This window comes from Ailuropoda melanoleuca, chromosome 2, assembly GCF_002007445.2.
Source record: "Ailuropoda melanoleuca isolate Jingjing chromosome 2, ASM200744v2, whole genome shotgun sequence".
Lineage (NCBI taxonomy): Eukaryota > Metazoa > Chordata > Mammalia > Carnivora > Ursidae > Ailuropoda > Ailuropoda melanoleuca.
Window position 1 is genome coordinate 198786623 of NC_048219.1, and position 24809 is coordinate 198811431.

Genomic DNA, 24809 nt, shown 5'->3' on the forward strand with positions numbered 1-24809 from the left:
TTTCACCTTTCCCACCAGGAAACCACACCTGGCCTTGGACCCCAAGCCTCAGACCCTGGGAGAAGTGACCCTCCTGCCCTGCGCCCTCGGCCCCCTGCCCTCTGCCCAGAGGCTCCTGGAACAGGAAGTCTGTGCCTGCCGTTGCAGGACAGAGAGACTCGGGGAGCAGAGGCTGGCCAGGTGGCCAGGGGCCGCAGAGAGCTGGCCTCCGTCCTTGAGCTGTCCCTTACTCCAGGGCCTCTGGGTAACTGCCTCCCCACAGTGGGCTCAGTTCCCTCCTTTGTGCCAAAAGACCCTGGGACCCTTTATGGATCTCGTGCGTCGATTCAAATGGGATCAGCAGCCCTTCCCCTCACCTGTCCCAGGTGTCCCCTCTTGGCCTCAAGATGGTCTGTTGTAGGACACCGTTGTCCCCACAACCCCTCCCCTCAACATCACTGAGGCAGTATCACCTGACCTGGGCATCCAGTGCCATGTGTCAGGAAGCACCCGGCCCCGCCTTGTCCCGATTCTGGGGCGAAATCTATAAAAGACAAAGACAGAACCAGGATGGAATGAAGCTGGCCGATGTACACGGGGGCTTCAGGGCCCAGGAGCTCAGAGGGACACGTGTGTGGAAACCCACGGTGGGCAACCCTGAGCCCCGAAGGAAGAATATTCACAGGCCAAGACCTGGGTTCTTTCTTCCTTCTAAAGAATTTATTTGTTTATTTGACTGAGAGAGAGAGAGAGCTCAAGCAGGGGGAGGGTAAGAGGGAGAAGCAGACTCTGTGCTGAGCAGGGAGCCTGACATGGGGCTCCATCCCAGGACCCTGGGATCATGACCCGAGCCGAAGGCAGACGCTTCACCGACTGAGCCACCCAGGTGCCCCGAGACCTGGATTCATTAAGACGTCAGTGGTGTGGAAAAAACAAGAGGATGGGATACCTATGCGTGTACATACAGACATACAGGCACACACGTGGGTTCGTACACACACACACACACGAGAGGGTGGGTGTGCTCTCGCAACGGCACAGGGGCCTCATCTGAACCCCAGCTCAAACAAGCCAGCTTGGAAGAGACATTTTTTAGACAACTTGGGCCAATCTGTCTCTGGACAGGCTGCCAGATGCGACTGAGGGATGTGTTTCGGTTTCGTTAAGGATGACAACGGCATTGGGCCCCGTGAGCAAGTGTCTGCTTGTTCAGGGGCATGCGGGCAGGTCGGGGTGAAGTCACGATATATAGGATTTACTTTAAAACTCTCCAGCAAGGGGTGCCTGGGGGGCTCTGTCGATGAAGCGTCTGCCTTCGTTTGGCTCAGGTCATGATTGCAGGGTCCTGGGATCGAGTCCCAGTCCCACATCGGGCTCCCCGCTCAGCAGGCAGTCTGCTTCTCCCTCTGCCCCTCCCCCTGTTTGTGCTCTCTCTCTCTCTCTCTGTGTCAAATAAATAAATAAAATCTTAAAAAAAACCCCACAATGTTAGAAAAAAAAAAAGACAAGAAACTGCTGTCAAGTCAAAGACACACAGGGAGGAAACAGCTCATGTCACAGCAAAGTGCAAATTTCTTTAAAACACAGCAGACTGCAAGGGTGCCTGGGTGGCTCAGTGGGTTAGCATCTGCCTTTGGCTCAGGTCATGATCCTGGGGTCATGGGATCGAGTCCCGCATCAGGCTCCCTGCTCAGCGGGGACTCTGCTCCTCCCTCTCCCTCTGCCCCTTCCTGCTGCTTATGCACTGTCTCTCTCTCTCTCTTTCTCACAAAAATAAGTAAGTAAAATCTTAAAAAAAAAAAAAACTGTCCAGCAAAATTAGACAAAGTGGGGGGCAGGGACCGGCCCAAAGCAATGGGGCGGGTGGGGATGGCTGTTGAGGCCAGCGGTGCTCTGCCCCCGCGTCTGGAGTTTCCATGGTGGCTCGGCTGAAGGAAGTGTGAAGACAAGACCACCCTGACCTTCCCTGCATTGCTCTCACTGCCTCCACGGGGCCCCACAGACTCGGGCCACAGGGGGTCGACATCTCCCCGCTCACCCCCAGAGCACAGCCAGGCTCCAAATTCCTCGGGTGGCACAGTGAAAGTCCAGCTACCTCCTGGTTCCTGGGACCTCCTGTCCGCGCGAGCAGCCTTGCCCGCAGAGCCCCCCCGTCCTCGCCCCTGCCCCACCCGCAGCAAGCAGCTGGTGCGGCTTTCTCCATCAGAAGAGCGGGACAGCTTTGCTCCGAGGGAGAGCGCGCAGCTCCCCGTGGGGCCTCCATCTGGCCACTGGGTGTCACTGTTTCCCCGCGGGGCCAGCGCCTGGTGGTCTCACCTGCTCTGTCCAGTCCCCAGGCCGCCGCTCCCTGGGCAAGGTGGGGGTCCAAGCACAGGCTTTTAGAGTTGGGTGACCTCCGACCCCAGACATACCCGCTCTGAACCTTCCCGTGCTGGGGGTCCTCTGAGAAGCCTGGCGTCCTCAGGCTCCCTGCCGATTCGCGCTTGCCAGAAATGAAGGTTCTCAGGCCCGCCCCAGTCCTGAGCCAGCACGTCTGGGCATTCTGATGCTCCGGTCTGAGACCCTCTGCCCTCCAGTACAGGCGGTCACCCAGGGAGAGCCCCCTCCCCTTCCCGGCTCTCGAAGCGCTGTCCTTGCTGGTGTCTGCGGTTGCTGGAGGTGAAGTCCGTGATTCCGCGGGGCTCTCGGGATAAACCCCAGATGGGTCTTCCTCTGCTCCTGCTTGTGCCCTGCTCCGTGGGCTTGACCCACGCTGCAGCCCACCTTCTTGGCCTGGTTAACCTCTCTCCCTGTCAGATCTTGGCTCAGACGTGTGTCTGCCAGGAAGCCTCCTGGCCTGCCTGCTCCCTGCTTGAATGTACTTCCCCGAGGCCACGGCTTCCAGCTACGTGGGTCCCTTCCTGGCCGTGTGCTGGAGCGTCCTCCCACCGTCTTGCTCATAACCATTTATTCTAATACGGTTGACACGGAGAAGGCACTTAAACAGAAGCATGAATTCAGGAAGCAAAATGTCAGAACCTCTCCAAGAACGGGAAACAAATAAGGCAGAAGTTGGTCGCAGGGAGGACTGGAATGTGGTTTGATCACCCACCTGTCGGTGCTGGAAAACATTCAACTTCCTCAGTTTTAAAAAGCCAATCACGCACACTTGTCAGGGTCCCCAGGACCACCCAGCTCGGTGACTCACTAGGGTCCCCCCCAGACTCAGCAGAGGCAGTGCTCCCAGCTGGGACTCACAACAGAGAAATGGTGCAACACAAGGAAGGGAGAAGTCGGGGGACCAGGGGTGAGCTTCCAGGGCGCCTCGTCCTGGAGTCACACAGGCCACCCCCAGGCATGACGACGTGTGAGGTTCTGTCTTCAGGGGAGCCCGCGAGAGACGCAGCACCCAGGGCTTTTAACAGGGGCTGGGCACGGGGCACCCCATCTGCTGTCGATTTGGGGTGCCCAGGAGGAAGCGGGTGCTCAGAATGAACGACGCTGCCCCAGGTTGTGGGGGCAGCGAGGTCCTCGCATCCATGAGGGTGCTGGGAGTCTCCCGGGCCCTCCCGCCCAGGGCCACCCAGGAGGGCAGTGGGGCCTGTTGTTGACCCTCTTCTGCACAGCAGGTGACAAACAGCTCCCTGGATGTCAGGCAGAGCCGATGAAAAGAAATCTGCTCTAGAAACACCGTGGAAAATGTTTGATATCAGCTGCGGCTAAACCCAGCCCACCTGCTCACAGGCCGTGCTGACGAACAGGGGCAGCGGTTTGTGCATCTGTAAGATCAAATGGCTCAAGAAATCGTTTCTGCTGCTGCTCATTAAAAAAAAAAAAATTGAGGAACACCCGACTGGCTCAGTGGGTAGAGCATGCGACTCTTACCTTGGGGTTGTGGGTTCGAGCTCCACATCGGATGTGGAGATGACTTTAAAAAAATAAAATCTTAAAATAGTATATTGGAACGGGAGACAAACTGAGTGTCCAGGAGCACTCAGAGGAGTGAGTGATGGCGTGTGGCTCTGGTCTGTTCTGTCCTTCTGTCAGGGACCCAAGAATGCTCTGGCACTGACCCCAATCAAATACCAGTCTACGCCTAGTGATCACCGTGACCTAGGCAAACATCTGGCAAAATGAGCACGAGAAAGTGACCCCCTCCCATTATGAAAGTGGCCTAGTGTGAACAGAGGGTTTCTAGGCATTTAATTTGTTTTAAATTTATTTTGTTCTTTTTCAAAATTATTCACAGTGAGTGCATAACTTCCTTCACCTTAAACTCAGCTGTAAAAGTGTGTCTCGGGAAGCCACGGGATTCGTCGTCCTGGGGCGAATCCCCCAGAACAGCACAGCCCACAGGGTTTTCGATAACATCAGGATAAGGGGTGCAGGGCAATCGTTTGCGGAGATGCAGAGGCGGGCAGGCGCCCACACAGACTGAGCCCCGTCCGAGGGCAACCGAGCCTGGATCAGGGCCAGGGCCGGAGAAGAATCTGTCCATTCAGCTCCTCCAATGGCGTCCACACCCAGCCTCCCTCTAGAAAATGACCGAGTTTAGGGGAGTGGATGTTTACGAAGCTCTGAGGGTCAGACGTGAAAGGGCCATGGGAACAGGACGAGAGTTTGGGGGCCGGGGGCCAGTCCTTGCAGCTGCGAGGGGCCCGTCCGAGCCTCTTCCCGTAAGCACCGGCCTGTGAGGCAGCCTAGGGGCGGGGGCGCCTCAGCCTCAGCCAGCCGGGCCGAGACACCGAGAGACACGGCCAGGGACCACTTCCCCTTCTGCGTGTTTGCTGAGCTGAAGTGTCAAACACTTAGGGGTGTGGGAATGGCAAGAGCCAGGAGAGGCCATGGAAGAGACGGCCCTCCACGGGGCCGGCTGCCAGGCAGTGGGGCCAGAACGGAGCAGAGGGTCCTGAAGGAAGAGGGGGACCGCGAGGGCCGTGTGTGCTCAGCGGCCCTGCCCACGTGCCAGCAGGTGGTGGCCGCAAGACCCCCGAGGAGCTCCCAGGCCTTAGGAGTTCCCTGATGTGATGTGTGGGTGTGTGCAGCTGGTCCGGCCCATCCTGCTTTGGGCTCTGGGCAAGTGTCCCCTCCCTGGGGACCTGAGTTTGCCACCTCCGTGAGGACCAGCTGGACGAACCCTCCAAGAAGAGGGGACGAGGAGCCAGGCCCCCATCTCTCAGGAGGAGTCTCCAGCCCCAGGGACCCCCGAGGGTGGCACCCCTCACCCTACCACACATTTAAGGTGCAACCTGCAGCTTGCGGGAGGACCGTCAGAGCGGGCTCACGTTGGCACTGCGGGACCTGGGGGGGAGGGCAGGAATGTGCATCTAGGCAACTGGAGTTCCATCAAACTTTTCCAGAAAATCTTGTGTCCCAGGTTTTGGCAATCCTCGCGCTGAATTTTAAGTTGTAGTTAAGGTTTGTGATGGACCCATCCAATCCAGGCTCACAGGGACCCCTGGGCCTGCTTGCTCCGTGTGCGTGGAAGCCAGCCTGTGCCAGCTCTCGTGATTTCTCTGCGGGGAATGCAAAAAGCTGCTTCGCCAGGTTTTGGGGTGTGCGAGGGTGGGGCACCTAGGTGATCCTGGCCTGGGCTGCTGCCCTGTCCAAAGCAGTATTTAAGCCCCAATGTCAGTGAAAAATACCTCTCAAGCATGAAATTATGAAACTATTCAAATGTATCTCTTGTTGGTAAATCCAGCCAAGCTGGTCGTGCAACTGCCCTGCAGGGAGGAGCACAGGCCGCGGGGGCCCCGGGAGGGGGGGCTTGGATGCAGCCTGGCCGCAGCCCCCACTTCACAGGCAGGCCCGGGGCTCCGGGCTGGGACAGACGCCAGCCCACATCCGCTCTGCTTTGCCACAACTGACACATCATGAACAAAACAGCACCCCGGGGAGCCCCAGATGGGAGAGGCCAGAGCCCCCATGAGGCCCTGCGATGCTCAGGGCAGGCACCTCGGGCGCCCCAGGGACGTGTGGTCACAGTCGGTGGAGCCGCCCAGTCTCCCCCGGCACACACGCCATCGTGACCGAGCAGCCACTGGTCAGACCGCACGGCCAGGCCAGAGTCCCTGCTGCCCGCTCGGTGCCTGGCACACGGGGCTGCACCCCGGCCAGCACCCGAGCAGTGCGACAGCTGCCCTGGGACGCGCTTCGAGCTGCTGAGTCCCCAGGGCCAGGCTCCCCGCCCTTCCCTGCGGGACCAGGCGTTTCACACTCGGGCCCTTGTGTCCTGCACCCCAGGGCGCCCCACACCTCCAGGGGCAGCTCAGCAGGGCAGCAGGGGCATCGTCAGTAGATGGTGTCAGGAACATCTGCCCTAGCAACTAAGCAATTACCCAGGACGCCGTGTCTTTTCTGGGACCTCCCAGTGGGACACGTTCTGCATGACACTCACACGGCAGAGACCCGCTCCTGCCACTTGCTCGTGACCTGGACACCCCTGAGCTGAAGCTGCATGCCACACCAGGCGGGCCCACTCAGACTGAGATCGAGGGTTCCGGGCCTATCCCTCCCCATCTGGGACGCAGCGGGCTGTCTGTGGAAAGGGGAGCGCAGAGGCCTCCAATGGCCTTTCCCAGCCGGGGATGGCAGGCAGGCTGGCTCCAGCTGTAGATTTAAAACAGGGCATCCTCCGATACCCAGCAGGAGCAGGCAGTAGGCAGGGGGGCGAGCGGGCCTGTGTTACCCGCAGACGAGCTCATCGTCTGCTAGGACACCAAGGGGAACAGATGGCCCACGCCCTGCCTTCCTGACACGCTCTGGGGCACAGCAGGGGGTAGGCCGATAGGCAAAAGCAGTCATTTGCCCTTTTCACATCAGTTGTGGGAAACCAGGAGTTAAATTTAAAAAACAGACTGTATCATGCTGTGGCGGGCAGCAGCCGAGGGGCCCACAGCTGAATGGAGAAATAAGACCCCCTCGGGTCCAAGGGGAGCTGGCCCCGGAAGCCCGCCCAGGAGAAAGGGGGGGACTTCATGCCCCACCCAGAGCCCTGGCTGATCTGTACTGAGCACAGGACGCTCTCCTGGGGTGGGTGCTGCCTCTGGCCTTGGCGTCAAGGCTGAAACCGCCTGGCCCACCTGCCCAGGGCCTTTATCTCCCAGGACTCTAGAGACAGAGGTCAGTTGCCAACCCTGGTGTTGGCTGTCCCCGCAGGCTTCCTTGCCTCCCAATCGGCTCTTGGCATGTGGAAACGCCTCTCAGGATTGCAACAGCCCCCTCCCTGTTACGCGAACACAGGGCATCCTCCTGGTTGGGAACAAGGTGCACACCCCTCCCCAGCTTCCCTGGGTTGCACACACCCACACACCTGCCGGGACCGGTTGGCCAGCCTGGGCCCAGGCTTCTCCCGCCCTCCCAATGCTATGCTGTACACGCAGTGCTGCACCAACTGGGGTCCTGCCCAGCGTGGGGCAGGCCGTAAACAGCATGAGCCATGTGGCAGGTGGCACGATGGGAAGGCATCCAGGGGCTTCACGCATTTGAGATGACTCCCTGGACAGGAGGCTTGGCACAGCCCAGAAGGAAGAGCAAGCTGGGCTGAACAAAGAAAGGGACAAGCATTCCAGGCACAGGGAACAGCACATGCAAAGGCATAGATGCACTTGTTAGCCTGGAGTGAAGGGGGCGTGTGCCCTGTGGGGGAGGTGGGGCAGCCCCCAGCTGGGAGGAAGGGTGGGCCCGGAGGAAGGGGTGTCCTCACTGAAGGAAGGAGCCCAGGGTCCATGGGGCTCTAGACAAGGAGCGAGGGCAGCTGCTGAGCCGAGGGGGGCTGGCCCTCGGGGAGGGTGGGTCCTCGTTCCTAGCAGGCAGGAAGTGCCCATGGTGATCAGCTCGGGGCAGAGGAGGGTTCACCAGGGTGGGGCCGGGCTGACTCCGCACTGCGACTCCAGAGGCCCAGTGCCACACAGACGTCCCCAGGCAGGCGCTAGGCCCCACAGGCCATTGTGGGGCAGGACCTGAGACTGCCAGCTCCCTTGGGGGGGGTCCCTCCATAGGCCTTCCTCCCAGGGGCCTCTAGCTGTGGAGACCGCCCCCACTTTGTTCCTCAGCCCCTGCAGTTTCCTCTGGGTCTTCACTGCGGTCCGGCCCTGGGATGGGCACGCTTCTCCATTCTCCAGGCCCAGCTCCAGGGCCTCCCACTGCCCCTTGACCTTCCCCTGGCAGCCCCTGGGGTTCTCCCCCTCTTCTAGGCTCTCAGCTCCCAGGACTCCTCTGGCCCACCCTCCTCCCCGCCTGTTAGGCTTCTGTTTCTCTTCTTGCTGACACTGCATCAGTTGGAGCCAGCCTGGTCCTGGTCCTGAGCAGTGCTCTGGAGGAAGGGAAGGAGGGGAGGGGAGGGAGGAAGGAAGGGAGAGGGAGAGGAGGAATGGGAGGGGAGGGGGAAGGAGGGAGCTCCCACTGAGCCTTCTTACGCTGGGCAGTCCAGACTAAGGTCATGGTGAGCATGCCCTAGGCCAGCTAGGACCTCATCTGCCCTGGGGCTGGGCCTGGGGCATGGGGCCGCGCTGGGCTGCTGTCTGCGCAGCATGTGGGGCCTGTCCCCTCTTCCTGTTTCTTCGGCCATCAGATAGAGCACAGCCACTTCTGCAAGGCTGTGGAGGTTCCCAGGGGCCCCGACCATGACCGTCCGGCTCAGCTAAGGCTCTTCAGGTCCCTGCACCCCTGGGATGCCAGACAAACCCAGACCCAGCAACAGGCGCTGAGTGAAGGGATTTTGCTGAGCTGGGGATCGAGCTGTCATGGGGGACAGTCATGGGCCAGGCCCCTGGGGAGGGCACTGCCTCCTTGGTCCTGCAGGAAGTCCTGCTGCTCGCCAGGTTACTGAGGCCCATGGCGTCGGAGCCCGAAACACAGAGCAGGAGGTCCCACCCGTGTTCCAAGCAGGCCCCATGAGAACTGTAAGCAGCGTCAGTGCAGCTCAGGAAACAGCCGGGGCGGGGGGCCTCCTTCCCCTGGTTGCCGGTAACACGGGCTTTCCCACCTTCCCAGGTCGCTGCACAGGTGTCTGCCTAGCGGGGTCTGGCCCCTTTTCCTGCCTTGTGACCTGCATTTGTCCTACCCACCTGTCGACTTAGCAAGCAGAGAAGGATCCGCAGGCAAACGTGCCCTTGGTTACGGGAGTGAACGCCAAACCTCAGGGCCCTTGGGAACAGAGACGCACAGGGAATACTTATTTCTAAAAGGATCAGGAAGGAACATGTCTCAGTGCGTGCGTGTGTGTGTGCTCATGCCTGTCTATCGCATGGGCCATATATATTTTCTAAACTGAGCCTTTCGCTTAGCTCAGCAAACTATGACACCTGGGCCAAATCTGGCCTACCATTTGTTTTTATAAATAAAGTTTTATTGGCGCACATTGTAGCCACTTGAAGCCACTCTTGCACTACCACAGCAGGACTGAAGAGCTGTGACAGCCTACAAAGCCTGCTGGGCCAGAAATAGTTGCTCTCTCGTCTTTTAAGAAAAACTTTGGGGCCCCCTGAGCCTGGCAGGACCCATTTGACTGGGGCTGGGCACTTGACAGCTGAGAGGAGTCGGGAAGGGTGGGAGGGCAGAGGACAATGTGCCAAGCTCTGTTTTTCATTGACTGGACTCTGGAGGCTCCTCCCCCCAGCAAGGGTTCAACACCCTGGCTGTTAGGCCCGGACATGCAGGAGAAGCGTCAGTAAAGGGTCAGGTCACAACGGCAAACAACAAAAGGCCAAGGGTCTAGCAGGAGCCCATCGACCGGCCTTGCCTCTGGACGCCAGCACAAGGCCCCCTGGGAAATGTTCCAAGCGCTGGCCAGGGCTAGTGTGGTCCTGGGGCCCCAGGTGGTAGGTGGGGTGCGGGCCATGGCCTCCCACCAGCTGCTGGTGGCCCCCCCAAAGGCCCTGCTCAAGCCCCTGTCCATCCCTAACCGGCTTCTGCTGGGGCCCGGCCCTTCGAACCTGGCTCCGCGCATCCTGGCGGCTGGCGGGCTGCAGATGATTGGACACATGCACAAGGAGATGTTCCAGGTAGGCCGTCCAGGTGGCAGCAGTGGGTCCCCTGAGTCTCCTCCTCAGCTGGGAGAGGGCAGGGGGAGCAGGGCCTGACCTGCGTGCCCACGGCCCCCAGATAATGGATGAGATCAAGCAAGGCATCCAGTACGTGTTCCAGACCGAGAACCCCCTCACGCTGGCCATCAGTGGCTCGGGGCACTGCGCCCTGGAGGCCGCCGTCTTCAACATCCTGGAGCCAGGGGACTCCTTCCTGGTCGGGGTCAACGGCGTCTGGGGGCAGCGGGCCGCGGACATCGGGGAGCGCATCGGTAAGACACAGGGCAGAGGGTGGGGTGGGGGCGCTCGCTTCACCCTTCCCCACAGCTTCCTGCTCCCGCCCGGGTGAAGTCAGCAGACCCACCCGCACACCCAGGTCACCCTCGCAGCCCCTCCCCAGGCTCCCCACCCCCTTTGGCGCCTCCACCTCCCCACCGGGCCAGCGGCTGCCTTCTCCAAGCAGACATCGGGGTGCTTGAGAGAACCCCACCTCCCCGGCTCCTGGAGCTCGAGGACAGGGGTTTCTGGAGCACGTGGGGAGACAGCACTGCGGGGAGCCTGCCGATTTCAGCACAAACCCCAGAGCCCCCGCAGCTCTCCTGGGGCCCCCCGGCATCACCCCTGCCCTGTGACAGGACAGGGTTTCAGAGGCTGAGACGCCCTCCCAGGATCTCAGAAGCAGCCCTCTTTCTGGAGCTGCAGGATACAGAGGTACAGACAAGGTTCTCACTGTCAGAGTAAACTTTCCTGCGGAGAGACAAGAACCAAAAGCAGGAGCGTGCAGTGGGTTTAATGATTGATCTCGGCATTTGGAAACATCTCGCAGCTCCTGCATGTTCAGCTCCACACATGGCCGCACTCAGTCCTGGTTAATGGACAACCCCCAGTGGCCCAAGGGGGTCCCCAACTCTCACCTGGTCCCCTTGAGTCCACACACCAGTTTTCCGAGGGAGATGGCATCAGGGCAGAGGCTGGGGACTCCAGAGGCTCTGCCCCCAGCCCTCACCCTGGCCTTGGGGTCCCCCTTGGGGCTTGGATGGTCCTGGGGCCGCCTCCCTCCTACATATGGCTCTGGGAGTCGGCTCTGCAGGGGGCTGCTGGGGATGGGTGCAGGGGTCCAAGAGAGGGAGCAGGGGCCTGCCTTCCTGGGGCCCCCACTCACCCATTCCTCCTCCGCTCAGTCACGGCATGTTGCTAGGAAGGCACGGGTCCACTCGGCCTTGCGCAAATGCCTGCTCACTTCCTGGGTGAGGAGCCTGGCTGGGCTCAGGGAGGCTCGCCCCGGGAAGGGCCAGTGCAGCTGAGCGCTCTCATCCCAAGCACCCCAGAAACCTCAGCTCACAGAGAGCAGCCTCACGGAGCACACCCCATCTTCCTCTTCCCTCCGGCTTCTTCCGGCTGGGGTGGGCGGGCACCTGCCCTCACAGGGTCTGCCTGCTCAGCACAGAACCCGTCTCCGACGTTGGGGTGGAGGGCGCTCCCCGCTCACTCTGCCCCTGCCCCCAGGAGCCCGAGTGCACCCCATGATCAAGGACCCCGGAGGCCACTACACGCTGCAGGACGTGGAAGAGGTAGGGTAGGGTTCATCGGCCCTGGGAGGGGGGCGGCCAGCCGAGGGGGCTCCGGGCTGGGAGACCGGGGCTGGCGGCTGACCCTCAGCTCTTCCGGCACCAGGTGACCAGGCACGGGAGGGGATTCCATACCTGGGAGCCGGTGGAAAGCCTGATAGGGAGGGTTCTGGCCGGCAGGGAAACTGAGTCAGGAGCCCAGTCCTGTGGGCTGAGCAAGAGGGGCTGAAGGCAGGATGTGGGGAGCAGGACATGCCCTGATACTCAGGATGCCCTGTCAGGAAGGGTCCATCCCAACCAGCCAAGACCCTGGGGACTCCGCCGACCGCACCGTGGCCCCAACAGGACAAGGTGGGAGGCTGGTGCCATTCCTCCTCAGTGTCTGGAAGAAAGTCCTTCTCTGACTGGACAAGCCCACCTCCCAGAGCCCAGATGCTGGCTCGGCACACGCACAGACGAGGGATGAGGCTCGTTTCCGCTGCCCAGATCTCTAACATCGACCGGGAGGAAAGGAGGGTTTGGGGGGGCAGATCCTGCCCTGTCCTCTCCAGGATAAGTCTTTCTGGGCCCAGAGGCAGTCAGAGCCTACTCGCTCGACCCACGGCTGTCACATCTGTCCCACCCAGGGCCTGGCCCAGCACAAGCCAGTGCTGCTGTTCCTGACCCAGGGGGAGTCATCCAGCGGCGTGCTGCAACCCCTCGACGGTTATGGGGCACTCTGCCACAGGTGAGCCTGTCCGAGGCGGCAGCGCTGGGGGTGGAGCCAAGCACATCTCAGTCTGGCTGGGCCTGGGGGCTGCTGGCGGGTCCCTCCAGTCTGGGAGGCAACAGGCAAGACCCAGCTCCCATCCTGACCTTCTACCCTCCCCCAGCCTCTGTCACACAGTATGAGGCATGTCTGGGGTCCTCTGCCCACCTGGGAGCAGGGTCAGCTGCTTGGAGCAGGTGTGCCCTCTGTCCTCCAGTCCCCATGGCTGGGAAGGGCTTGATGCTGACCCTGCCATCCGGGTCCCAGGAGCTGCTGGGGCCTGCCACCACCTTGTGCTGAGATCCAGGAGCCCCAGAGCGGCCTCGTACCTCCACTATCCTCCTCCAGCATCCCCACCCCTGCTTGGGATGGGCAGGGCCTTGGGTGCAGTCAGGTGGGCTTCCCTCCTGTGACCAGCAGTCCTGCTCTGGAGGGTTGACCACAGGATGGAAGGAGAGAAGCTCTCCCCAGCCAGGCAGGATCCCCCCAGCTGGGCTGCCATCCACCCTGGGGGACAGGGGGGCTGCCTGGCACCACACCAGCCAGGACACCGCATCCCCTGGGGTCTTGTCTAGTAAACCAAGCCTGGACTATGACCCTCAGGGCATCCGCTTGCCCCCTCTGTGCCCAGCATGGGATAGGCTTTATGCCTTTAAAAAAATTTATTTAAGTAATCTCTATGACCTACGTGGGGCTCAAACTCACAACTCTGAGATCAAGAGTCACACGCTCTACCAACTGAGCCAGCCCGGTGGCCCTGTGCCATTTTTTCCCCCTAACCTAATTTCTAAGAAATCATGGAGGTGGAGGAGAGTCAAAGCTTTCAGCTCAGACTGTTTCTGGACTCTGTCCTCCCCGGGCTCTGGGTGTGCTGCCAGCACGCTGCCGGCAGAAGGAAGGCCCAGCCTCCTGTGCTCTGGTCCCTGGGCCCCGCTCAGAGCCCCAGACGGACCCCAGGACCACAGACCAGCGGGGAGGGCCCTCACGCACACCTGTGGCGGGGGGACCCTGTGTGCAGGCCAGCCGGGTCCGCCACACTCCCTGAGGTCCCTGCATGGACACCTGCTGTGCCCCTCTGCTCACCCTAGTTCCCACACAGAGCTGGTCCCAGGGGTCTGGGAGTCCAGGATGTACCCTGGGGGAGGCAGAGGGCTCCCAAGCCTCCCTGATGGCCTTCTGGAGGTTCTTGAGGCCCCTCCCGAGATCCCAGAGAGTCCAAAACCTCCCATGCTTCACTCAACTGCCCTGCACCCCCAGGTACAAGTGCCTGCTCCTGGTGGACTCGGTGGCGTCCCTGGGCGGAACCCCCATCTACATGGACCAGCAGGGTAAGGCACGCCCCCGTCGCCCCGCTGCTGGGGGCCTCGGAGGGAAGCTTCCAGCTGGCAGTGCCTGCAAGCTCACCACCAGCCCACACATTGGATTAGGGCCCCAGAGGAACTTCGCCCCCTCCCAAGGCAGGACAGGATCCTCGAACTAATTGACCCCCCTGTGTTTCCATGGGGTTGTCAGTCCCTGATGTGGGAGCAAGTGGGAGGGAGAAGCTCCTCCCTCTGGAGAGGCGCTCAGAGCCCCTTGGGCGTGGGTGGGAGAAGTGCCAGGGCCCCTTCTGTCAGGCTGGGCTTCAGCCTCCCCGTTGGCCGGCACCCCTCAGTCTGTCACAGGCAGTGAGCACTGTTTGCAGAGTCACCTTGCAGGCCAGCCCCGAGAAGCCTTCCAGGCCCAGCATTTCCTCACAGAGGAAAGTCCGAACCCTCACGGGTGGTGCCCACCCACAGCCTCCCACCCAGCTTGGCTGGGCGCGCGTCTCCCAGAACCCTCCCATCAGGGAGCTGCGTGCAGTCAAGGGGGAGATTTCTGGGCTGACCCTCAGACAACTGTGTTGAAAGGAGGGGCCCGGGGAGGGGCCCTGGAGACGAAGTGTGGGGCGGCCAGCTTCAGCCACGCTGTCCGTCTCCGTCGGTGTCCTCTGATCACTGCACATACCACAGCTCACGCCTCCCCTGGGGGCGGACGCTTGGGCTCTTCCCAGGTTTGCGCTTTCAGGAATAAACCGTAGAGAGCATTCTTGTCCGCGTAAGCCTTTGGTGCACCTTGGTAGGTGACGGTCCCTGCCGCAAGCGGGTGCGGCCCCCGCGTTTACAGCTGCGCATCGCTGTGGCCTGTGGCATAAAACCCCGGTTTCCGCGGAAGTCTGTGGGCTCTCACTTCAAGATGTGGCAAGAAAACCTCCGTTTCTCCCTGTACCCGCTGCCACCCCACACGCCCACTCACCCCGACGCCACCTGCGTGGGCTTCTTCACACCCAACCGACCACAAGCAGGTGGCCTGCAATTGAACCCAATCTCCCCGGACACAGCGTCAGGTCGCAGAGGTCAAGGACTGAGTCTGACAAGACCGTCCACCTTGCTTCAGACGGCACCTGCCACGATCCCGCCCTGGGTGGAGCTCGGCCCCCCCAGGAGCATGCGCCCCTCCTCTCCACAGGCATTGACGTCTTGTACTCGGGCTCCCAGAAAGTCCTGAACTCACCTCCAGGGACTTCACTCATCTCCTTCAGTGACAAGGCCAAGTGAGTGACCCCAGGGCTTCCGGCCTGGGGCTGGATGGGCAGTGAGGACGATGGCCCCTGACGAGGGGAAGGTCAGAGCAAGGGAGGGAGGGGCTCCTTGGTCCATGCTCGGACACACCCCTGGACTGCTCACCACCCACCCTGGACAGGTGCCCGCCCTGGACAGGGTACTGAAGCTCTGAGGTCACAGGGCAGGGGTAGCCGGGGCACAGTGAGGGCCATGTGTATGAGGCTAGCGGCCCCCCAGAAGAGTCTCCTCATGGAGGCTGGGCTTGTGTGTGAGGATGCAGGGCCTGGCATTCTGGAAGTTCACCAGCTTCAAGCCAAGGACTAGGGGTTCCATGGCTGTCCCCCACGCTCCCACCCCCGGCTCAGCATCTAGGAGCTGATGCATAAACTGCTTCATGGGGTGGGCATGGACCAGCTTTGTCCAGCAGCCCCAGTGTCCCCCACATCCCGACAGTGTCCAGACCCAGAGCCAGGCCAGGCTGGGATGGGGGATCGGCCCCAGCAGATGATACCACCGGCGGCACTCGGCCGTTTACCAGCGCAGAGACAGTCTCGGATGCGGTCGGGGTGCACGTGGGTGTGGAAGGTCTGAGCTGCCTGTGGGAGGGCTGAGGAGGCGGCTAGCTCTGAGTACGGAGCTCGGGGCTCAGGTAGAGGCCTGTCTCTTCACACCCATCTGGACAATAGATGGTTGTAGAGGTTCAATGCCGGCTGCATGTCCTGGGGCCTGAGAGCAGACGAGCCGAGGTCCCCCCTGAGCCCGGCCCAGGAAGAGGCAGGGGCTGGGGAGGCCCACAACCTCTCTGGGCCCAAGCACAATCACAGGGGTCCTGGGGTCCTGACCCTCTGGCTCCCCTCTGCAAAACAGGAGAGCCTGATGGAACTGCCCCAGGCGCCCCAGCCAGACAGGCTGGCACTCAGGCTGGCCCTTCCTTCCCAGAAATAAGATCTACGGCCGGAAGACGAAGCCCGTCTCCTTCTACCTGGACTTGAAGTGGCTGGCCAACATCTGGGGCTGCGACGACCAACCCAGGATGTGAGGACCATGGGGCCGGGGCCGTGTCTGCTGACGTCTCACCACCCCCAGCCTCTCACTGGTTGTACACACAAGGGGCTAAGCACACACCCCAGCTGGAGCCCCGGGATTCACCAGGGTCACGCTAGTGACGCTCCCGGCAGCAAGCCCCCCCCCCCCGCCTTCCACCGGGCCCTCTCCTCTCAGAGCCCCTGTGCACCTCGGGGCACTTTGGACCTGGCCCGGCCACATCTTCCCATTCCTGGGTCTCAGTTTACCCACCTCTCAAAAAGAGGCGCCGAGCCAGAGGCTCCTTGTGAAGTGGCTTTAGCTAAAACCCAAGGTCCCTCAGGACGCACGCGGGGCTGAGGGGCGCCAGGAGCTGTGCCCCACTCAGCAGGAAGAGTGGCTTCTTGGGGCTATTAGGGCTAAGAGAGGCCAGGTGGAGGGGGAGCCCACCCTAGGCGACCTGGCCAGTGTCCTGTCTCTCCCCAGACCCAGCTGTCTCTAGCTCAGAGTCCGTCATGCACAGAATTGGACAGCTGCCCCCGGGAAGTGGGCTAGACCTGTTGTCAGAGAGTCTAGCCTGTCCCCTGCCCAGTGAGGCTGGACCAAGCCCCCTCCTGTCTTCCAGATACCATCACACCACCCCTGTCATCGGCCTGTACAGCCTGAGAGAAAGCCTGGCCCTCATTGCAGAACAGGTGAGGGGGACGGGGCCAAGAGCAGCGTGGAGCAGGAGCCGGGTCTTGGCAGGGGCGGGACCCCAAGGTCAGCAGCTCCCAGGAGCCCCTGTGCTGAGGCCCACTGCCTCCGGGAGGCCCTTCTCCGGACTCCTTCAAGCCCTTCCGAGGAAACAGATGCGAGGGATTCTAACTGCTGGCTGGTTTGCCCGGTGGGCCTGGCCTGCAGACAAGGGAGCGTTGAGTGTGTGGTGCAGCGGAGAGAGGAGCCTCGCGGGACAGTGGCCGAGCCAGCACATGGGGGAGGGCCGGGAGGGCTGGCTGCGAGCCAAGAGGGCCGAGGAGAACAGAATCCTGGGGTCGAATGTGGTGATGGGGCAGGTGTGGACCACCGTCTGACCCCTGGGCTGCTTAGTGAGGGGCTCCGCGAGGGCCCAGCTGAGCATGAGGGGGTTTGAGGGACTGGCTGGTGGTCCTGAGTGTCAAGGGGACCGACTCCAGCAGGCTTGGCGCTGTCCTGCAGCCAGTGCCAGCTCCCAGCGTAGGGCAGGAGCCAAGCAGAGACAGGCAGGTGTGACCAAGGGGGCGTCTTTGTCCGGTGCGGTGACCACACTCTCAGACACAGGGGGCCAGGCATGGCCCCGGGCGTGTTGGCTCTGTAGGACCCAGGACAGGGGGCACTGCCCCAGCACAGAGCTCTTTCCCATCCCGATGTCTCCCAGGGGCCGCTGCCAGCCACCAGCCCAGAGGCCAGGAAAAGCACCTGAGCTGTGGCCGGCCTCCCCTCAGGCTGCGGTGCTATGCCCGCTCCGTTTGCCCTTCGGAGTCTGCTCATAGAGCTGCCACACCAGGGCTGGGCCGGGGGGAGCTGAGGTGTCACCAGCACCCAGGCTGGCCATGTGCTATGGGGGTGTGTGGCTGAGAGAGGGTGAGGCCCATGGAATAGGGATTGTGAGGGCCCACGTGCTGGGACAGGAGACAGCAGGTAGCTCAGGAGCCCCTTCCCTCCCCATGGCCACTTCCGAACTCACAGCAAGGGGCTCCCAACTCACATTCTCCAGGGGCACAGGCTCCATCCACTGGCTGGGCCTCCCACCTACCCCCCCAGACCCAGACTACTTCCGCTGCCCCGAGGCAGCTCCAGGTCTGGTTGCTAGGGCAGAGCCAGGGCCCCGAACTGGGGACTCAGGGGGTCTCTATGGGGATCAGAGTCCAGGCCAGGAGAGGAACCAGGAGCCCCTCTATGGTCTGAAGCTGCCCCCCAACTTCGGGTGAGAGCCAGTTTCTCCCTGCCTCACCCCCGAACGAGGCATCCCACCCTGCCCTCCCCCGTCCCGCCCACTGGGTGCCCTCTGCCCGCCAGGGCCTGGAGAACAGCTGGCGGCGGCACCGGGAGGCCACAGAGTACCTGCATGAGCGCCTGCGGGGGCTGGGTCTACAGCTGTTCGTGAAGGATCCAGTAAGGACGGCAGAGGGCAGAGGGTGGAGGGTGGGAGGTGGGGTGGAGAGGGGAGGGAGAGCATGTGGGGGAGGGGAGAGCTTCTGCCCGGGCCCCTCTGAATGCGCACAGGGTCCTGTGGTCACCCAGGCGGTCATTGTCACGGTCATAGCTCCCTGACCTCTGGATCTTTGGACACTTAGTTTGATGCCCCCGCTCTCCCCCAAAGCCTCCCTGCTTAAAGTACGTATGGGTGATCTCTGAGCCAGAAGACGCCCATCGGCCTCCAGAGCCCTGGCAGTCCGGCCAGCTAGGGGTGGAGGGTGGGAGGGTCCCCTGAACCAGCCAGTCAGCCCAAGTTTGGCGTGAAACAGAAGCTCCTTAGCCCCAGAGAGGGTGTGACCTGCCCCAGGGAACAGACACACGGACACACCCAGTGCGCATGGGCTGCTGGGGAGGTGGTGACCTCACTGTCCTTGGGCCCCTTCTCCCCCACTCCCTGCCCACCCTCCCCCCGTCTCTGCCCGCCCCCCTGGAGCCTGAGACCAGGGCTGGCCAGGCCGGATCAGCTAGTGCTGGCCACACGCCATTGTGAAGGTGGCTGAGTCAGGCTCGTCCTGCAGGCGATCCGGCTGCCCACTGTCACCACAGTGACCGCGCCTGCTGGCTACAACTGGAGAGACATCGTCAACTACGTCATGGACCATTTTGACATCGAGATCACGGGCGGCCTTGGGCCCTCCGTAGGGAAGGTAAGGGGACAGCTGCTGCTCGGCGTGGCCGGGGCCAGGGACTGGCCACACCTTCCACAGAAGCTACATTCACCCCCACGCAGAGCACTGTGTGCGTCAGGCCCTGGCCAAGGTCAGCGGTCATCAGGTCCCTAGGACAGCAGGGGCGTCCAGATGTTAACATCCTGCTCTGAACCCAGGGATTTGTGCTGGGGGATCTGGGCAAAGGGAATGTTCCTGCCCCCTTTCACCCCAGCGTGGTGACAGCGTGGGCTGCGGCACCTCTGATTCCACCCAGAATGTCCTTCCTGCCCTGCGAGTGGGCAGACCAGGCTGGAGGCACCATGCCTGGGTCTGGCTGTGCCCGCTGAGCGGGCGATTCTGAGTGCTCGTTAGCTGACCATCACCCTGGCCTCCCTCCTTGAGCTCTGTGTGTGCACAGGAAAGAGGGCCGGCTCTGGCTTATCCGGGTGGGGGGCTCCCTGTGTGGCCAGGGGTGGGGCTTCCGCTGGAGGAGCCCACTGCTCTGCCCAGACAGTGTTCAGGGCTGGGCTGACATCTGCACGGTACCCCCCGCCCCCCGCCGGCAGGTGCTTCGGATCGGCCTGCTGGGCTGCAACGCCACCCGGGAGAACGTGGACAGGGTGATCTACGCCCTGCAGGAGGCCCTGCAGCACTGTCCCCGTAACAAGCTCTGACCCGGCTGCCTGTGGCCACCCTCCCAGAGGGCCGGGCGGGGGCCAGGAGCAAACACTGTGCCGGACTGTCGGGAGCTGGGGGGGAGGCATGCAGGAGGGGCAAGGCTGGCAGCTGCCCAGCCCCAGGAAGTCCTTCTCCTCTTTGAGTGGCAGCTCCTGGAAATGGACCGTGTGGGCTCAGGACCCATGGCACCTCCCAAATGAGCTGCAGCCCCCACGGGTCCCTGGCCTGCCAGGAATGCTCAATAAAGAATCGTTGGTCCTCCGGCCTCATTGTGTGTAGGGCGGGCTGCAGAAACATCTGGCAGGGAGGTGCCACCGCCCCCTGGTGGCACCTTGGTTGGGGGATTGCTTGGGGGCAGATCCTTGCCTGGGGCCCCCAGGGGCTGGAAAATAGGCGTATGGGGGCCCCATCGCTGTACACCTTGGCCCCAGATCTCACACCTGTAAAGAACACCTGCACACACGCCTCCAGGGCATCCCCCACGACGTCCAGGGCTGACTCGAGATGGGTGCTAAGGCACCAACATGCCCCAGGCACACAGCCAGGACTGGAGCCGGGATGGCTGAAGGTCACCGCACACGTACACGGGCCAGCGCAGGTGCTGAATGCCTGGGGGCCTCAGATGGACAGCCAAGGGTGGCCCCCAGGCCTCAACCCCTCCCCTTCTTCGCTTGGCTGACCTGACCCTCTGTCCCTTAACTGCCCCCTCACTTGGGGTTTCTGCCTGTGCCAGGCTCCCTCACTCCTCCTTTCCAGAAGGTTCGGAACATGCCAGCGTCGGATCAACTCAATCACAGCCACAGACACACTCCAGGTCCTCCCCGATCCTGAGAGCCCCAGGAGGGGGCCGGGCAGGGCCTCCCTCAGGCTGAGGTGGACGCCCACAGCCCAGTGCGCCCCGTGTCTTTGTGCAGGCCCGGGTTGGTCTGGCTCAGCCCCCGTCACTCATGCAGGTGCCAGCCAGGCACAGGTGTGTGCACTGGGGGAGGGCCTGAGCCGAAGGGACGCAGTGCACCCCATGTGCTCTCGGCCACCAGGAGAGATGCGTGCAGGGGCTGAGCAGGCCCAAGGGTCAGAAATCGCAAGTGCAAGGGGGCGGAGGGCCGCTCTTCCGGAGAAGGCCGGACAGGGTCCCATGGGCCGCCTCCCGCCTGATGGCAGCTGTGTCCGGGCTGGCTCTTCCCTGAGCAGACACAATGATGANGATGGCAGCCGTGTCCGGGCTGGCTCTTCCCTGAGCAGACACAATGATGAGAAGCCAGTGGCAGGTCCCCTGCCAACGCCCCCCACCAGCCCCGTCGGATTGGCTCCCCACAGGCCAGCCCCACAGGTGTTCGCGCGTCATAGCGACGGAATCACACCATCTCCTGTGTCTGCTGCTTTCGCTTGGAGCTCTGACAGTCATGCGCGTTGCTGCAGGACACGGGGACAGGCTTTGTCTCCCTTGCTGGTCCTGGGAACCTGTCTCCTGTTCCATCTGTTTATCACCCGCTTTAACGGACCTCTGGGGCTCTTGTGAAGAAGGTTGTGATGGCCGTTCTCACACAAGCGCACTGCTCCGGGGCGTCCTGGGTCCTACGGTAGGTACAGCTCTAGGTCTGGAAGATGCCACAAAACTCCAAAGGGCTCATAACACTTGACATCCTCACCGGACGCGTCCGCGAGCCCCAGCTGCTCCACGTCCCCTCCGATACGTGGCGCTGTCTTCTTTTCTAGCGGAGGTGAAATCGTATCTGATACGGTTTCAATTTGCACTTCTCTGATGACTCATGACATGGACCATCTTTTCGGGTGTGGACTGGCCATCTGTAGATCTTCTTTTCTGACTTGTCGGCTCAAGTATTTTGCTCATATTATTTGATTTTCATCTTTTTAAAAATATTTTTATTTATTTATGCGACAGAGATGGAGACAGCCAGCGAGAGAGGGAACACAAGCGGGGGAGTGGGAGAGGAAGAAGCAGGCTCATAGCAGAGGAGCCTGATGTGGGGCTCGATCCCATAACTCCGGGGATCACGCCCTGAGCCGAAGGCAGATGCTTAACCGCGGTGCCACCCGGGCGCCCCTGATTTTCATCTTTTATTGTTAATTTATGGTCATTATTTTATAGGTTCCGGGTACTGCCGGGTGTGTGATGAGTATTTTCCCCTACCGCCCAGTTTACCTATTCATTTTCTTAATCATGACTTCCAAAGAGCAGGTCTTCTCCCTTTGTGAGCTCCCAGTTATGAGTCACCTCTTGTGGTCTGTGCCGTCAGTGACCTCTCAGGACAACTTTGACGATGTGGAGGCTCTGAAGATCTCTTCCTATGTTTCCTTCCAGAAACTTTATGGTGTCAGCTTTTGTGTTGAGGTGCAGGACGCACTTTATATTAATTTTGTGCGTGAGGTGGAAAAGGGGCCAGGTTCGCTTTTATCCACACTGACAGCCAAGTGTTCTAGCAACGTTTGCTAAACAGACTTCCCTGAGCCCACCTGCCAGCCGTGGGCCCTTGGCCCTTGATCGTCCTTGCAGGCCCGCCCCGGCCTCTCCCTTCCAGGGCATTGCCTCTGCCCAGGCCCAGACTGCTTCGTGGTGAGTCTTGAAAGCAAGTCGTGCTAGTCCTCCAATTCTGTTCTCCCTTTTAAAGGTTGTTTTTCCTATCCTGGATCCCTTGAATTTCCACATCAATTTAGAATCATCTTCTGTCTCTTCGGGACAGCTTGTCGGAATTTTGATAGGAATTGCAATCAATCCACGCATCAAGCTAAGGGTAATGGAAATCATCAAAATGTAAATTGCGTTTCATGAACATTACTTGGGCCTTTTAAATCACATTCAGCAAGGTTTTAGCGCAGAGGACTTACATACCTTTCATTACATGTATTGCTGGGCGTTGGACAGTTCGACCCGATCGTAAATGGTATTTCAAAACTTTTATTTCCAGTTGTTTATTCTTAATGAATACAAGTACAGTTTACTTTTCTCTTTAAACCTGTCTTCTAACCTTGCCAAATTCACAAAGTCTAGTCGTTTCTTTGTGGATCCCTTTGGATTTTCTATGTAGGTAAGCAATTTGTCTATGAATATGACAGCCTCACTTCTTTTCCAATATTCACGCCTTTTACTTATTTTTCCTGCCTCACTGCACAGGTGAGGCCCCTCTGTACCACTTGGCTCGTGATGGGCAGCTCAGGTCCCGTAGCCACCTGGGGTCCCGTGACCAGGGGCCCCTTCCCCACTGCGGCCCACTTGCATGACAGATGCTACGTTCTGAAAGGTGAGTTGTGCTCCGCTGTCGGTGGCACGGACTCGCATGTCAGGGTTCCAGAGACGCTCTGTGGTGTCCCACTCTCCCGGGGTACCCTCAGAGCCACGCTTGTATTGTAGCATGAACCCTGCAAAAGAACCCGCCCGCACCCCGGCCCCGCTCAGCAAACAGCCTCGGAGTCACCCGATCCGCGGACATTCCAGGGGAAGTGCGCGCAATCTATAAAAGCCAGCGCGGCCCACCTGCCGCTGTCCTTGCTCACCACGGTACGTGGGGCCCAGCATGAAAACTCCTGCCGTTTCTCAGGAGCGGCAAGTATCTTGGCACGCCCGGGCCACCGAGCCTCTCACACCTTCAGCTGTGACACAGACCCTGAGACTGTAACACGGGTCTCCCACCCTCCGGAATAAAAGTGTCTTACGAGGCGACCAAAGCACTTGCCAGGCAATGCTCCTCAGGTCTGACGAGCATGATGTCATCCATACTGTGAGCCCGTGCGGTGATGAAGGCCCACGAGGCCTATATCGTGACATGGAGCGGGCGGGCCAGCCTCCGCCTGGCAAGACCATGACCTCACGTGGCCGCCTCTTCCAAATGAACACAACTGTTTCTAACTCCGTCTCCCGTGGGGCTTGGAAGGCGTGCATTCCACAGATCGGCGGCCATGTAGCGCCGTCCACAGCCTGTGCCATCCTCTTCTGCTAAATCTGTGACACCCAGTAAAGCATTTTGGTTACAGGCTACAACTTGGTTCAGTTTATGGGATCTGCTGTTGTTCACCAAGATCCCATTGATTTAAAACATCGTAAATGTATTTTATTTTTTAAAGACTTTATTTTGGGAGACAGTGTTAGATACACAGCAAGACTGAGAGGAAGGCACAGAGATCTCCCATAAACCCCCGGCCCCACACATGCACAGCCTCCCCCGTGACCAACATCCCTCAGCAGACGGTACATGCTATGATGGATGAACGCACGTGGACCCATCATCTTCACCCCAAATCCACCGTTCACGTTAGGGCTCACTCTTGGTGCCGTGCACTCTGCGGGTTTGGACAGATACGTGTAATGACGTGTATCCATCAGTGTATCATACAGAGTATTTTCTCTGCCCTAAAAGCCCTCCGTGCTTCACTGGTTCACCCCTTCCACCCTCCCTCCTCACCCCTGGCAACCACTAATCTTTCCGCTATCTCCGTAATTTCGTCTTTTCCAGAACATCAGAGTTGGAATTCTACAGCATGTAGCCTTCTCCAACTGACTTCGTTCACTTGGTAGTAAGCATTGAAGTACCTCCACGTGCTTTCAAGGGTCGACAGCACATTTCTTTTTACCGCTGAGAAATATCCCAGTGTCTGGATGGACAGTCGCTTGTCCGTTCACCTACCGGAGGCACCTTGGCTGCTTCTGAGTTTGCGTGATTATTGGTATCGCTGCTGTAAGTTCGTTGCAGGTTCTGTGCAGACATGAGTTTCCAGCTTCTCTGTGTAAATACCGAGGATCGCAATTGCTGGACCGGATGGTGACGGTGTGTGGAGTTCTGTGAGAGACTGTCAGACTGTCTTCCGAGTGCCTGCCGTTTTGCATTCCTCCGCGCAACGAACGAGAGTTCCTGCTGATTCACATCCTCGCCAGCATTTGATGTCGCCAGCGCTCCAGCCGTTGGCCATTCTCCACGTGTAGAGATTTCTCGGTGCCGTTTTCGTTTGCGTGTCCGGATGACATAGGACATGGCGCATCTTTCACCTGTTCCTTCCCCGTCTGTCTAGGTTCTTCGGGGAGGTGCGTGCTAAGGTCGTTGGCCCACGTTTTAATCAGGTTGTTTGCTTTCCTGTGTTTTAAGATGTTTTTTCTTAAGTATATATTCTGGATGACAATCATTTGTCAGATGTGTCTTTTGCAAATATTTTCTCCCAATCTGTAGCTTGTCGTATTCTCTTGACAGCATCTTTCAGAGAGCAGGTGATTTTAATTCCAATGAAGTTCAGCTGACTGATTCTTTCTCTCATGGATCTTGCCTTTGCTGTTGTAGCTAAAACGTCATCACCACACCCAACGTCATTTAGGTCTCCTATGTTATCTTCCAGGAGTTTTATAGTTTTTGCTT

At 60.3% G+C, this 24809-nt stretch overlaps 1 protein-coding gene and 1 long non-coding RNA gene across 2 annotated transcripts; one reads left to right on the forward strand and one right to left on the reverse strand.

Moving 5' to 3' along the window:
- Positions 1-458: 458 nt before the first annotated feature.
- On the reverse strand, positions 459-3966 carry LOC109490221. Its single transcript, XR_002143508.2, has 3 exons — positions 3844-3966; positions 2391-3079; positions 459-523 (listed from the first exon to the last, which is right to left on the reverse strand). It is a non-coding gene; the product is annotated as an uncharacterized LOC109490221 (long non-coding RNA).
- A 5639-nt stretch (positions 3967-9605) lies between these two features.
- AGXT (alanine--glyoxylate and serine--pyruvate aminotransferase) lies at positions 9606-19707 on the forward strand. The gene is made up of 11 exons (XM_002923140.4): positions 9606-9962; positions 10063-10255; positions 11490-11554; positions 12178-12278; positions 13557-13627; positions 14787-14871; positions 15821-15916; positions 16530-16599; positions 17942-18037; positions 18640-18768; positions 19338-19707. Exons 1-11 carry the CDS (start codon positions 9732-9734, stop codon positions 19443-19445), a joined length of 1245 nt encoding a protein of 414 aa, XP_002923186.4. The 5' UTR covers positions 9606-9731; the 3' UTR covers positions 19446-19707.
- Positions 19708-24809: the final 5102 nt, after the last annotated feature.